Raw genomic sequence first — 13,253 nt, forward strand, 5'->3', positions numbered from 1 at the left:
CTCGGCTCGCCACTGGCCGCGCGGACTGGCAGCCTCCAGCCGCCGTCGAGCCGCGGCGCCGGGCTATGGGGGCCGCGTAGCGGCGGGTGCCACGGCTCGCTCCCGCCATGCTGGGCTCCGAGAGCGCCCTTGACGATGCGCCCCGCCTGTGTCCACAGAGCCCCGGGTCCCCGGCCGCGCCGCGGAGGCAGAGCAAGGAGAGCAGCCTGACGGTGAGTCCCGACGGGGCGGGGCGGGATGGGGCGGGACAGGCGGGGTCGGCCCGAGCGGCGGTGCCGTCGGGGGAGCGTGGGGAGGCACGCCGCTGCCCCTGCCCGGGCCCCCGGGGAGTGCGGGCGGGGGGCTCTGCGAGGAGCGTAGCCGTTGTCGGGGGCAGAGCACGGAACTGGCTGGCGCTCGGTGCTGAGGGGCGGTGAGCCGGCGACGACCACCCAGCCCTGCGCCGGGGACCGAGTGCTGCGGCCGKTTGGGGGGCGGCAAGCTGGGGGGGAGGCGGGCGGTGGGCCGCGACGGCACCCTGGGCTGCATGCGCGGGATCAGAGATTGCACGTCGAGGGAGCAGTGGCGCTCCGCTTGGCACGTGCGAAGCTGCATCTGGAGGGCTGCATCCCGTTTGGCGTTCCCCAGCACGCAGGAGACGCTGATGCAAAGGAGAGAGGCTGGCGGAGGCCTGCCAGGATGAGTGCGAGTGATGTGTGAGGGGAGGCTGAGGGAGCTGGGTGTGTGCAGCCCGCAGGGGACAGGCTGAAGGAGGGTCTCCTTGCAGACATCTGGCACGTAGAAGGAGCTTACAGAGAAGCTACAACCAGACTCTTGCCGGAGGCGCACAGTAGGAAGACAGGAGTGAGGGTCCTGTTGTCACAAGGGAAGTTCCAGTTAGATGTAAGGAACAAATTCTTCACCATGAGTAATTTTGTTCTGGATAAGCASTAAGTCAGAGTCCCAGAGAGGCTCTAGGATTTCTGTCCTCAGAGATTTTCAAAGTGTAATTCCAACATTTTTCTTATGATTCTGGGATGAACAGGAATTAAGGAAGTAGCTGAAACTGGGAATGTACATTCTCCAAAGCTGCTGGCTCTGGATGAAGCATCCTGAACACCTACTAGCCTGTTATCTAATTTCTCTTCACCYTTGCCCCAAAATGTCCTGAATACTTGGAGAAGTATTGAAATGTTGGAGAAACAAAAGTTAAGGAGACCAATCATTACTCTTCCAGACTAGAATTTTTCTCTTTTCTTMAAAGAGGTGTCAAAARGTATTTTTCTGTGCTAAAGTGTCCMRTCAGAGATTTGTGATAGAAAGTGTAGGCAAAGATTTCAGGTGTCAGTATGCAGTTAATCTTGCATKTACTTATTAATAATTAAATATAGCTGATTCAATTAAGGTGTTAAGGTGTTCTCAATATCAYGTTTAAAGACATATCTTCTGTATGACTAGGGACCTCATCTGGAACATAGTTYGCAATTCTAGACTCCTCAGTACAGGAAAGATGTTTTGAAAAAAAGGATGGAAATCAAAAGAGATTAACAAATATAACTGGAAATAGAATGACGTATTTAAAAGGAAATGATAGAGAAGATAAATGAGCAAACAGTGATAAAGGAAAGAGAACAAACATGCTTACAACCTGTAAGCATTGGAAGGGTGTAAAATCCAAGGAAACAGAAGGAATAATTTGATGTTATGCATTGTTACTTAATTGCATAACTGTTGTTACAAGAAGGACATTATTGCCTTACCTACATTATCAAGTGTAACTTCTTGCTTTAACCATTAGTGTGCATAATTCCCTGATCTTTTGATGACAACAGGTGAGATATCAAAAGGAATATGCATAGATGTCTCAGATGGGGCTGGAGTGTAAGCCATGTAGCTAGTGTTTAGTGTCATTAGCAATGAAAAATGTGTTGTTACTAAGTTAATGTATAGGTRGTTTGGTGTGGTTATGAAATAATTCTAACACAATAGGTTTTGACAGATTTGCAAATGTCCTGGGGAGTAAGTTACAGGATCTACAGGGACGTGGTGGCTGGGAYTGGAAAACTGAACCATTTAACTGGTTCACAGCCTTCTCCCTATCTGGATCTGAGAGGCAGGAGACCACAGTTTGAAAGTCTTGTCCTGATGGACTGGACATGGCCTCTGGGTAGAATATTCTGTGTTTCAGAGCACCTTACAAGTGTGAAAACACTTGTATTTCTGCAGTACTCGCTGTTTCCAGGGGTGAGGACTCAGGTTGTTCACTGAGGGTAGTTTTCTACTGTTTTATCTGCTGGCCTGTGTGCCATCTGGTAGCGTCTGCAAATCAAGGAAGTGTTGAATGTTATATAAGGATCAACACACATGCATTTCTCTAGCAGAAGTCCTACGCTTTAAAATATGGTGCATCAGACAGACAAAAACAAGCTAAATTTAACAGCTATTTGCCCCAAGCCATTGCTTGCATCAAGGAAGTATTGTGAAGAGGTTATTCTGATGCTTAGTGTAAATGGCAAAGCAGTGTAACTTTTACCTCCAGCAGGAGATTATATTTGTTCAGCACTGCTCAAGCTGATGCTGAGCTATTCYGGTTAACAGAGCGGTGAGCATGCCCCTGACTTGTGGTTTTTGAGTGGTCAGGCTTTTGGGGTCTTTGAGTKGTTAGGAAGTAGCTGCTCTTCTTGCAAAGGCGAATTAGGTGATTGATGTGAGGGTTCAAAATCGAGCAAACCTCCTTCCAAACAGCAGTCCTGGGCTGTGCAAGCTGCTGAAGTCTGTTAATGCCACCACAACCACCAGCTGCAGTCTGGCTGCTCTCTGTCTCAGTGCGTTCAGCAGAGGAGTAAGAATTTGTTGCCACCTTCCTGGGAATGTAGYTGCCTTTTATAAGTTCAAAGAGTAGGTTGGGAGCATGGGTTACTCTAACTTTTGGCAGTCCTGAAAGCAGTTGTAGGCTAGAGTATTTTTTGTCCGAATRCACCCTACAAGAAGAGGAAAGTGTTTTCTCCTTGGTAAACAGATGTTTCCAAAGCTGTTCATTTCTCTTCCTCCCTTGGAAAGAAACTCTCTTACTGGGATTAGATCATAGAACCGTTACGAAATTGCCATTTATACAAATTATTGATGCTCACTTGGGAAATAGAGTTGCCTGCACTGATTTTTCACACAGTTTTGAGGTGCACATTGCTAGTTTTAACCTGTATCGTTTGTCGTCTGATATCTGTCATCTCTCAGCTCTGTGATGCAGTCCAAATTTTGATTGGGAAACCTGTACAAGCTGGAACTCCTGGACCATAGATGAAAGAGATTTTGTTGATTGATAGGCTCCTAGGTACTRAATTCATTTTCTGTCCCTGTCCTGGAGATACCAGGATCTGCTGTTTCTGACCATGCTGCAGAGTACCCTCTTATTCCTCTAAGGCTAAGAAAGGAGGAAAGATGTTCAGGAATTATTCTTGCTCTAGTTCTGAGCTTAATTTATTGAATGGGCTCCCATGGTGATTTCTGTTGTTATTCATAGCAACACAGTGAAGATGATCTTCTTTCTGTAAGAMACAAAATTGCTTTCTTGGGTAAACTTGCTAATAAAAATGAAAACAATTGTAAATGATCATTTAGAAACAAAGAAATCTCCAAGTGTTTTTCCTCTGATGCTGGAGGAGAACTCCTCTTCCTAGCAACTGAGATGGTGGTGGTGGTGAGGAGCTCTGAGCATTGTACACAGGAGGAGGTGGGTGCAGGAGAGTGGGAAATTGTGTTTTTTTCACAGTATATCAGGCACTTATTCATCCCCAAGCTCCATTCCCTCTGGCTTCCTCCCTCTGTGCTAGGGSTGGTGGATCAGGATCCTTGTTAGCATTCATAACTTGTAGGTTAAATAAGAGGTACCTTGCAAGGTGGGCATGAGGCACATCCACAGGTTTGTGTGAACCACTACATTTTTCTGTGGTGGGCAAGATTCAGGCTGTAATTTTGGTATCAGAGTTCACATTTATAATKCATATGCCTCATTTGTGAGGCACTGTGTTTCATCTGAAGAGCAGGAAACCTTCCAAATGTATCTGATAGTGTTGTATTTCTGCATGATAATTTTCTCATGTGTGGGTTTCTTTCTGAAAAACACTTTAATGTCTTAACAAGGAAAGGCATGGTATGGAAAATGCCAACATTTATATTTCTTATGTTGGACGCATAAATGAATGCATGCTGCAGATGGGAAGACAGGGTAGCCTACATGTAATAGCTTAGTATATTCTGTGGCTGTGCTCTGCATCTATGATTACCAAAATATGAGGTTCCTAGTAATTCAGTTCCATTCTCCATTCTACCCTGACACTGATAATATGGCTGAAGCTATCAAAAATTCCTTGCTTTGGTTGGTTGTTTTCCATTTCTGTTCTACCTCAGTTGCAGTAGTACTTTGCAGACACCCAGACCATTTGTAAAATCTTGGTATTAAAGTTGCCTAGACACTCAAGATTCAGTATAAGCATGCCTGACCTTCCCTGTCATGATAGAGTTAAAACTGCTCAAGACTTAGTTTATGCTTAAGCGTTCCTGAGATCTGTAGCCTTTGCATTTGCCTATTTTRCTGGCATGGTTCCATTTTGGTAGGTGACTTTAGAGCATGCTTACTGGGATGAGCTGCTGTACTTCTGTTTTCAGGTCTCGGTTGAAGTTGTAAAGCAAATGCTAGAGGTAAATCAAACACAGCTTGGCCAGGTTGCTGAAGGTGCTGAGATTGCACAGAGGCCAGGAAAAAGAACTTGCATTTCTAAGTTGAAGAAATGAATAAATAGTTGCCCCTCTTTAGTGTCTTTGCTTCAGCATGACAAAGTAAGCTTGCCTGATCTCTGCGAATTTATTTATATAGTGCTTTATGTARTAAATACATAAGGCTTATCTAAGCCTTCATCAAATTATCCTGGTTTTATTCATGTTACTGAGCATTATCTCGTTTACTGGCGAGTGCTGATAATTCTTAAAAGCCTCCAGTGTACTTGAATCTATTAAATGCATGTGCATGTTCAACACATTAGCATTTATTGTTGCCAAGCATACTGTTTTGGTACAAATCTTGTACAACCGTCCGAGTCCATGCGACTTTTCTTCTTTTGTCACCCTCTTACAACTCAAACATAAGCAAGAGACACCTATGAAATAAATTACTTGTTTACCATCACTGCCAATAATATACTCATGTGAAGTATGAGTTGGAATATTTTTGTAGCTGCAAAATGAAGAATTGCTTTTTCTCTTTATTGGTATAGAGGCAAAAGTATTTTTATCTATTTCTTGAGTTTGGTACACAACGGAGAAATGCATCAGATAGTGTTGCTCATCTCCTTCCCTCCCCACCCCCAGCTATGTTGTCAGCACATTTTTCGCAGCATATCTTCTCTGCCTATGTAAATTTTTCTAATCTTTGCAATTCAGTGGCTTTAACAAACACATTATTAGTGTTCGTTGGCAGCTGAAGGTACGAGTTGCTTTCCTTTTGTCAGTTTTCTTAGCTTATGCTTGGAGTACTCCTTGCTGTTGTCTTTGAACTGAGGTTGCGTTGTTGCAAACTGACAACATAATTATTTTTATTAGTGAACAGGTTGGTGGGGTCTTAATACCATAATGAGGTTGACTGTCATCTGAGCTGGTCCAAGTGAAATCTGCCTGAACGTAATGCAACTCACAGTGCTTTGTTTTCTCTCAAAGTTCTGTAGCCCTGTCATTAGGTCAAGGTACATTTTTTAAATTTGATTGGTTTCTTGCTAGCAGTCACAGCTGTAAAAATCACTTCCTGCATGATTTTCATTCAGACCTGGTAGGTTAGTCACCATTATTGCAAGAGATCAGCACTTTTACTGTGTGAATTTGGATTTTGCTCTTAACTTCATCCACTGTCAGGTATGTAATTAAAGAGATCAGAGGTCAGTAGAGTAGGGAGTGGATATCACTCTTGATAGAATTGATAAAACTGCTTAATAATGTGACTGATAAAGGTCAGGACTTCAGGAGTATTTTGAAAGGAGTATTTTGGTTTTCTTTGGCATCAGTCAAAAAAAAAAAAAAACACCCAAAACAATAGTGGGACTGACCTGGTAAAACCAAAAAAGCTCCTCCTCAAAGCTCAACTGCTAGCCGTACATAAAACAACTTATTGCTAACCATACTCTTATTTCCTTTGTCTTTGCTGTCAGAAAATGGCCTAAATTGTTCATCACTTACACTAAGCAGTTGGCTTTTATGCTAAATGACAAAGCACTTGTATGCAGGTTCTGAGGCCATTTTTTTAAAGGTAAAAATACAATATATTGTATTATTTGCAAAATAGCATGTGACCATGTCAGTGAAGAAGCACAGTAAGGAACAAGAGCGACTTGAGATCAGCCATTGTTTTAGTCTTGRTAACTGATGCAATAAAGTACAACCTGTTCTTTATCTAAAAGGTATATTTTTATTGTGTGTTGTTTCAACTGTCTTCTGAGTCAGTGCTTGTCGGAGGCTGTCTGGTTGTCTGTGCCCTGAAAATAGCAATTTGACGTGAAGTTTCTAGCTAGTATTTTTAAAGCATCTGAAGTCACTCAGTTCTAAAACTCACTGCAGGGGAGGAAAAGAGTTAAGCTTTTTTTCAACAGGATGTTAAACTAACACATGTTTGCAGCCCCTTATATTTTAACTGGCTAGTGCCTGAGAACTGCTCAAGAAACCTTTCCTTGCTCTGGATATGCACAAAAGAAGGGTGGCCAGTCAAGTCCTTCATCATCTGAGAARGTGCCAGCTTTGGTTGGATCCGGTATCCACGCATCAAATTGCAACGTCTGCTTTTCAGCTCTTTTGATTTGCGAGAACAGAACTCTTTAATATTGTATGCTTATTGCTGTGTTGCTTGATAAATTACTGAGAAACACTGACAAAAATTTTAGATGTCCCTAGAAAAAATTCTGTTCTTGGTTTTTTGAACATTTTTTTCCCTGCTCTTTCTTGTTTTGAAATCACTAATGCAAAATGTGTATTTGATAAAACTAACAAGTACTAGTCCACACCAAAACACATGTAATGCATGTGATTTGGATGGGCATAGATAAATTTTGCTTGTAAAGATTTTTAGAGGGAGGGCAGGTGGGAGGGAATAGTGGGTGCTTCTGTTTCCTGATTGTGARTTGTGGATGGTGCTTTTAAAATTACAGGCAGACTGTGAAACTAGACTTGTTCATGCTCACAAGCCTGAAATAATGCTGAGATGAGTATCAGCAGAAAATTCCACAAGAAATTTAGCATTCTAGATATTAGATCACAGGCAATAAATAAACACAGATACATCCACTAAATAGTGAAACTAAAACAGAAAGAGTTGTGAATGCATTTTCTGGAGATTTCATGTTCTTCATATAGATCTTGTGTCCAGGAGACCCTTTCTCAGCTGGATGATGTAGCAGAGAAGGTATTTTCCACAATTTCCTCCTTAGATATTGATTAAGGGTTTACGGTTGAAATGTAGTTTGTGTTACTTTCATTCTAAGCACTGGTGTCAGAGTAGCACATATTTATTATTGGATCTTCTCTATGAGATATCTTTGTAAAACAGGCAGGAGCCAGCTCAAGCACTGAGTAGCCATTCACATAAAAAATAGACACTCCAAAAATAGCAAAATCTCACGATAATGCTTTTACAGGTATGTGTGTGTGTGTCCCATAGTATTGCAGGTTACAGTGTGACTGGACGCAAGACATAATAAAAGAACATCTGGCTGGGACCTGTTGTTGTCAAAGTGGTTTAATTTGTTTGTTATCGGGTGATGTTTTGAGGTGCGTGAGCATTATGGCAACTGTTGCAGTGTATTTCTGATCCGTACTTGCCATATGCTGCTCCTTTGGCTTTGGGACCATGTGGTCAAGTTTTTGAGCACTGTCKTTGTTGCAGTGATGCCTCGTGCTAATGTAGCTTAGCTGTCCTCTCATTTAAGTACATCTCTGGGCTTGGCTTGGCACAAGATTCTTTCTGCATCTAGACAAAGAAGTGGCACACACTCATAGCTGTTTAGACACACCTAYTGCTGGCTTTTCTCCTGTGTGTGGGCTTATTCTGGAAGACAGTAGGCTCTGTTTGCAGGCTTTAGGTCTGGTGGTCCCTGAATTGGGAAGGGAAGATTACCTAACCTACTTAACCAGAAAACCAGGGCAAAGATGGGCTTTCAGTGCCATCCTGAGATAATTAGGATGACAAGGAAGAGGCAGGAGAGAAGAAGGTTAGCAGAGATGGAAGGCAGCCCCTGCAAAACCTCTGTCATAAATGGCCTTTGTGCTTGACACTGTGATAGTGATTCAGGTCTGCTTAGGACAGTGGAGGTGYCTCTTCACCAAAGTCTAAGCAAGCCCAGCTGAGTATGATTCTGCTTTTCCCATCATGCCATAGGAAACCTTGAATGCCTGGACAAGAAGTGCTCTGTGGAAGTGTTAGCAGAAGAGTTTGCTGTCCTGCAATTGTCTCACGCATGTTTGASTCTGAACTGTGTCGAAGTTTTGTAATTCCTGATATGTTCTGATACAGGATCATGCAAGAGGTGGGAGGTGTTTTCACCAGTGCTCCTTGTCCAGAATGAACAACTTTTTGCAATGRGTGCCCTGTTAGAGGCTAGGCTTTGGGTAGGAGACCCTGTCTTATTTTTGCACAACTGCTGAATGCAAAAGTGTTTAGGAAGTTGGGATCACAGTCTCTAAACTTCTCCTGGTCAGATGAAACTAAGGTGAGAGATGGAAAAGAAGTTTGGAGGGAAGCTTAGAAAGAATCTAGCTAGGGTGATTGCCAGAGAAACCACAAAGACAGGGTCCTGAGCCTGCTGTTAAATGGAGTTGGTAAGCTCTAGAAACAGTGATCTTTCTGGGCAAGGGGGATGAAGAGTCGGTCAGAAAGCTCTTGCATTACATACAGGACAGCCACTGAAACTTTGGCCTGGGCAGACAATAGGGATCCAAAGCGAGATTGTTCGAACAGTGCTGTATCAACTGATGGTTTTATGTGCATTGATCTGGCATTGTTAGTTTATACGGGATCAGCACTTTGCAGCATATTGCTGTKTTTTTTTGATCCTCTCTGAATAGCCTAAAGGCAGATTTACTGCATGTAAGCAGTACTGCCTGAGGTCTGTCTGTGGAAGCCCATCCACAACTTTGTTCTTGGATTTGCCCTGAACATTTAATTAAGAAAAAAAAAACCATACATTTGTGAGTCTCTTCCATGCCTAACTTCTGTTAATCCTTTGATTAATATACAAGTACCCATTGTGCCTAATGAACCCATTGGTTTGATTAGAGGGACTGCTTTTAATGTGCCTGCTCAACAGGGACTTTAGGACACATTATTTACTGAACACTGATTCTTGCTGATGATTCCCCTGAAGGGCTTAAGTAAGTCTGGAGTTACTCTGCAGTAGTTGCAACAATCTTCATTTGCCCTCTGCTTTTATCAGGCTACATTTTGTAGTGAGCTATTTACTGAGAACTTGAATGTTTTTAAGCCTTTGTTTAATAACTGCGTAATGGATTCTCACAAGGTGTTATGCTTTTTTTGCACACTGAAGATTAGCTGACTTTAAAGAGTTTCTGTCCCTTTTTTGCAGGGGTATCACCTTCATCTGAAAAAGTCTTTGAGATAGATTGAAGGGCTGTGCACTGAAGAAATARTACCTTTTTTGTAATTCTGTGGGGAACTAAAGTAATCAAGATTTTCTGATGAGATTTGCCATTAGCAGTGGCTTCAGTGCTGTTTGCTGCTCATGGAACTATTAGGTGTTTCTTTAAAAGTTTGCATTTCTTTTGTTCCTTTTTTTTCTACTACAGGTTTGTTAGGGATCTAGGAGAGCAGCTTGTATGGTTATCTTTCAGAACCAAGCAAGTTTTCCTCATGTGAAACCAGTAGTTTATTTTCCTTGAAGCTGACTCTACAGCTTGCTCTGAGGAGCTTTCTGAGAACGCTTACCTTCTGTTTCCATGCAACGACTAATTCGTCTTTCCTGACGTGCATGCACGGTAGATTTTCTGGTTGAAGTGTGTGTATTTAACCTTTTATTTGCATATTTCTCAACAATAGTTTTAACTACTTTCTAACTGTCCTTTTCTGTTTCTTTTTTTTTYCYTTTTTTTTWWAAAAAGATAAACTGYGTGACCTTCCCCCACCCTGACGTAATGCCTGAGCAGCAATTGCTGAAACCTTCAGAATGGAGCTACTGCGATTATTTCTGGGTAAGTAGGCAGCCACATGCTACATGCCATATTGCAGCTTTTGAGCTTTAACAAAAGTGGAACAAAAAGCTTGACTTGTACTGAAAGGTACATAAGAATTTGGGCTGAACTTCAGTGGATTAGGGCAGTGTGAGGGAGAGTGAGGGCAGCCCAGTGACGATCACATAGAAACCATCTAGTCAGTCTCAGAATATGGAAAATTATTAACAGAGTGCCCAGAAAGGCAGATTTAGCTTGTCCGGCTGGAGGCTTTGGTCACAAAATGAAAAGGATGTGGGAAAACCTAAATATCTCAATATCTCAGCTGAAAAGGCAGTGCARCTGGGGAGAGAGGAGGATAGAGAGGTGGATGACAAACAGGGAATTTGTGAAGGACAGGCTCATTAAACTCAGTAAGTCAGCTCTTAAATCAGTAAGTTCAATGAAGCCTTCAGCAGAAGGAATCTGCAGTAGCTGTGTATTCTGTGTGTGCCCTCTTATTCTTAGCTCCACTGCTAGAGGCAGGATCCCGAATTAACCTTTCGTTTGTTATGATACAGTTGTCCTTAAATGTGAAGTTGACAGAAAAATTTCTCCACTGGAGAACATACTTTTTTGAGGAAATAATGCCTCAACAATGGAAATTTTATGAATTGCACTTGTGTTTTCAGTTAATGACTGTTTCAATTTTTTAAAAAGTCAGTTTCACTTTAAAAAAAAATTGTTCAGTTGTTATAACTTCAACAACACTTCCAGTCTTGGATACTTAAATGTTTCTGTTYTAGGCGTGCACAGGAGATTATGGTGAATTGCAGTAACTTACTAAAATACACTAACACGATTGTAAATGGTTATGTTACTATGTCAAAGTTGATAGTTTCTTCAGTTGCTGCCAGTCTTATTATCCTAGTGAGCCATACAATCAGAAATGGTTTGTAGGCTTATTTCTTGCATATGTGTCCTTTAGAAAACACTGCTATGCTTGGWTCTTTCTATGTAAAGTAAATCACTGCTTGGCTTCTTGACTGTTTTTGGTCATGTCCTACTGTCAGTGTAACTTGACTGAGAATCGCCTTGCTTTGCAAGCTTTTATCCTTCCATAGCTCTGCTCCCAGGACTTCCTTCTCTTCAGCCCTATAATCTATGATCTGTCTCTGACTCACTCTCCTTCCTTGATCAACTCATCTAGTCGTCTCAGGCTTGTAATGTATTGCTGCACAGTATCTAGCATGTGGCCTGCATGTGGCCAAACATGTTAGAAATGTCATGTGTTGATTAAAGTGGCTTTTTATATATGTGTATATATATATAAAATATATAATATATATCACTCAAGATATTGGAGCAAAAACTGTACTCCTTAGAGAAACATTCTCTGAACCTATACATTAGAAGAGGTTGGTGAATGGAGTTGTGAATTAATGAAAAGCAGAGAGAGAAAAGAATGAGCAGAGGGAAAGATTATTATTGTTCCTTTTTGTAGCAGTCCTGAAGTCAGGTGAAACAAGGGTGAAACAAGGCATAAAAAGGGCTGTGTAGTGAACAAATAGTGAAAGACTGAATGAATTGCAATAAAGGAAGCTATTGAATAAGTTGCTGTTTTAGTCTGGCAGTAAAGCTGTGAGATCTGGCTATATTTCTTCGGGTGCAGATCAGTTGGGGTAGAATTTTACAATTTGTTGACGCTCATTTAAAATTGTGCTGCCACTGGATGGAGCTGTAGAGTCCTCTCCGCTCCTCCAGCTGTGTGTTCCCATAAGTTCCCTTGTGTTAGCTCCAGGATCCATTTTTTTTTTTGCAGGGTTGAGTTTTCAGGGCTCATGCTTGCTGGAGTCAGCCCATGGGAGTTATCAGGTATGAAAGGCCATGGGCAGAAGGGAAGGCAAGAATGCTGTTTTGGCTGCAGCACAGTCTTATGCCAGCTTAAGATATCTATAAAACTTTGTTAAAAAAAAATTTGGGAATAAGAGGAGGGGGAAAGAGAAATTGTTGATAYGTTCCTCTGAGAGGGGTTGAGATGTTGCAGTTAGCAGCTTGTATCRCAGGAGGTGCTTCCTGCAAAATGCTGTTTTGACACTGTTGTTGTGTGTTGCTCTGTCGAGGGCTCAGACTGCCTTTGAGAACTGCTTGTGTATGTTTTTGATCCTCATATCTTTTCGTTGAACTTCCGTTTCCTTCCAGGCTGATAAGAAGGATTCACAAGGGAACAATACAGTATCAGGATTTGAAATTCTTCTTCAAAAGCAACTTAAAGGGAAACAAATGCAGAAAGAAATGGCAGAGTTTATTCGAGAAAGGTAATTAGCACTTTGCTATCAAATTAAGTATTTCTGACAATATATATTTTTTTCTGACTTTGTTATTCCTTATGTATGTTAATCACTTAGCTTAAATTATGTAAAAGATACGCTACCAATTCTTAAAGCACATTTCATATTTCTTTAATAGCCGTCCAAACTCTCCAGTTTTCCATAAGTACAGTTCTCTCTCCTATTTCTTGCTGTGCCCAACCTCAGTTAGCCTTTTTATATGGGGGTAACCAAGGAGATTCTGAATTATAGATTCAAGGGAAAAGCATGGGCATGGGAAATAAAGTAGTAATGACATTTAGAAAAGAATCTTTTTATCTGGGAAATAGAGAAGTGGTTTGCTGACATGGAGCATAGATGCAGTTTCTAGAAGAAGATATAAAAAGCTATCACCTGGTACTAACATGGGTTACGAAGGTGAATACCAATATTTAGAGTGAAGCTGGACTGCTATTCATGGTCCGTTGCTCTGCTGAAATGGTAAGTGTACTGTGCACTAAACAAGCAGTTTATAGATGCACAGTTGAACCTATGTAGAGGAGATGATATGACATTACTCATAAGAAGTGTCATCAGTATTTGAAATGACTTGTCATGTGTCCAAGCAAGTATGAATCATCTTGAGAATGACTCTCAAAACTTGAGAACAACCCATAGGAAACAAACTGTGTTTACTCCTAAGAGAGTGGCAGAGCAATTTGCATTTTCCCTTCTGGAGGTATCTACAACAGTTGATGAAACTACTGTCTT

At 41.7% G+C, this 13,253-nt stretch overlaps 1 protein-coding gene across 1 annotated transcript in view; it reads left to right on the forward strand.

Annotated features, from left to right (window-relative positions):
- GAS7 (growth arrest specific 7) overlaps positions 1-13,253 on the forward strand; it is a 69,937-nt gene that overhangs the window by 28,742 nt on the left and 27,942 nt on the right. The window contains exons 5-7 of the mRNA XM_085315223.1: positions 159-212; positions 10,126-10,215; positions 12,376-12,491. Coding sequence (XP_085171349.1) covers positions 159-212; positions 10,126-10,215; positions 12,376-12,491 — 260 coding nt within the window. The remainder of the gene's footprint in view (positions 1-158; positions 213-10,125; positions 10,216-12,375; positions 12,492-13,253) is intronic.

This window comes from Rhea americana, unplaced genomic scaffold (genome assembly GCF_003343005.1).
Source record: "Rhea americana isolate MKP2758 unplaced genomic scaffold, rheAme1 scaffold_422, whole genome shotgun sequence".
Taxonomy (NCBI): Eukaryota; Metazoa; Chordata; class Aves; order Rheiformes; family Rheidae; genus Rhea; species Rhea americana.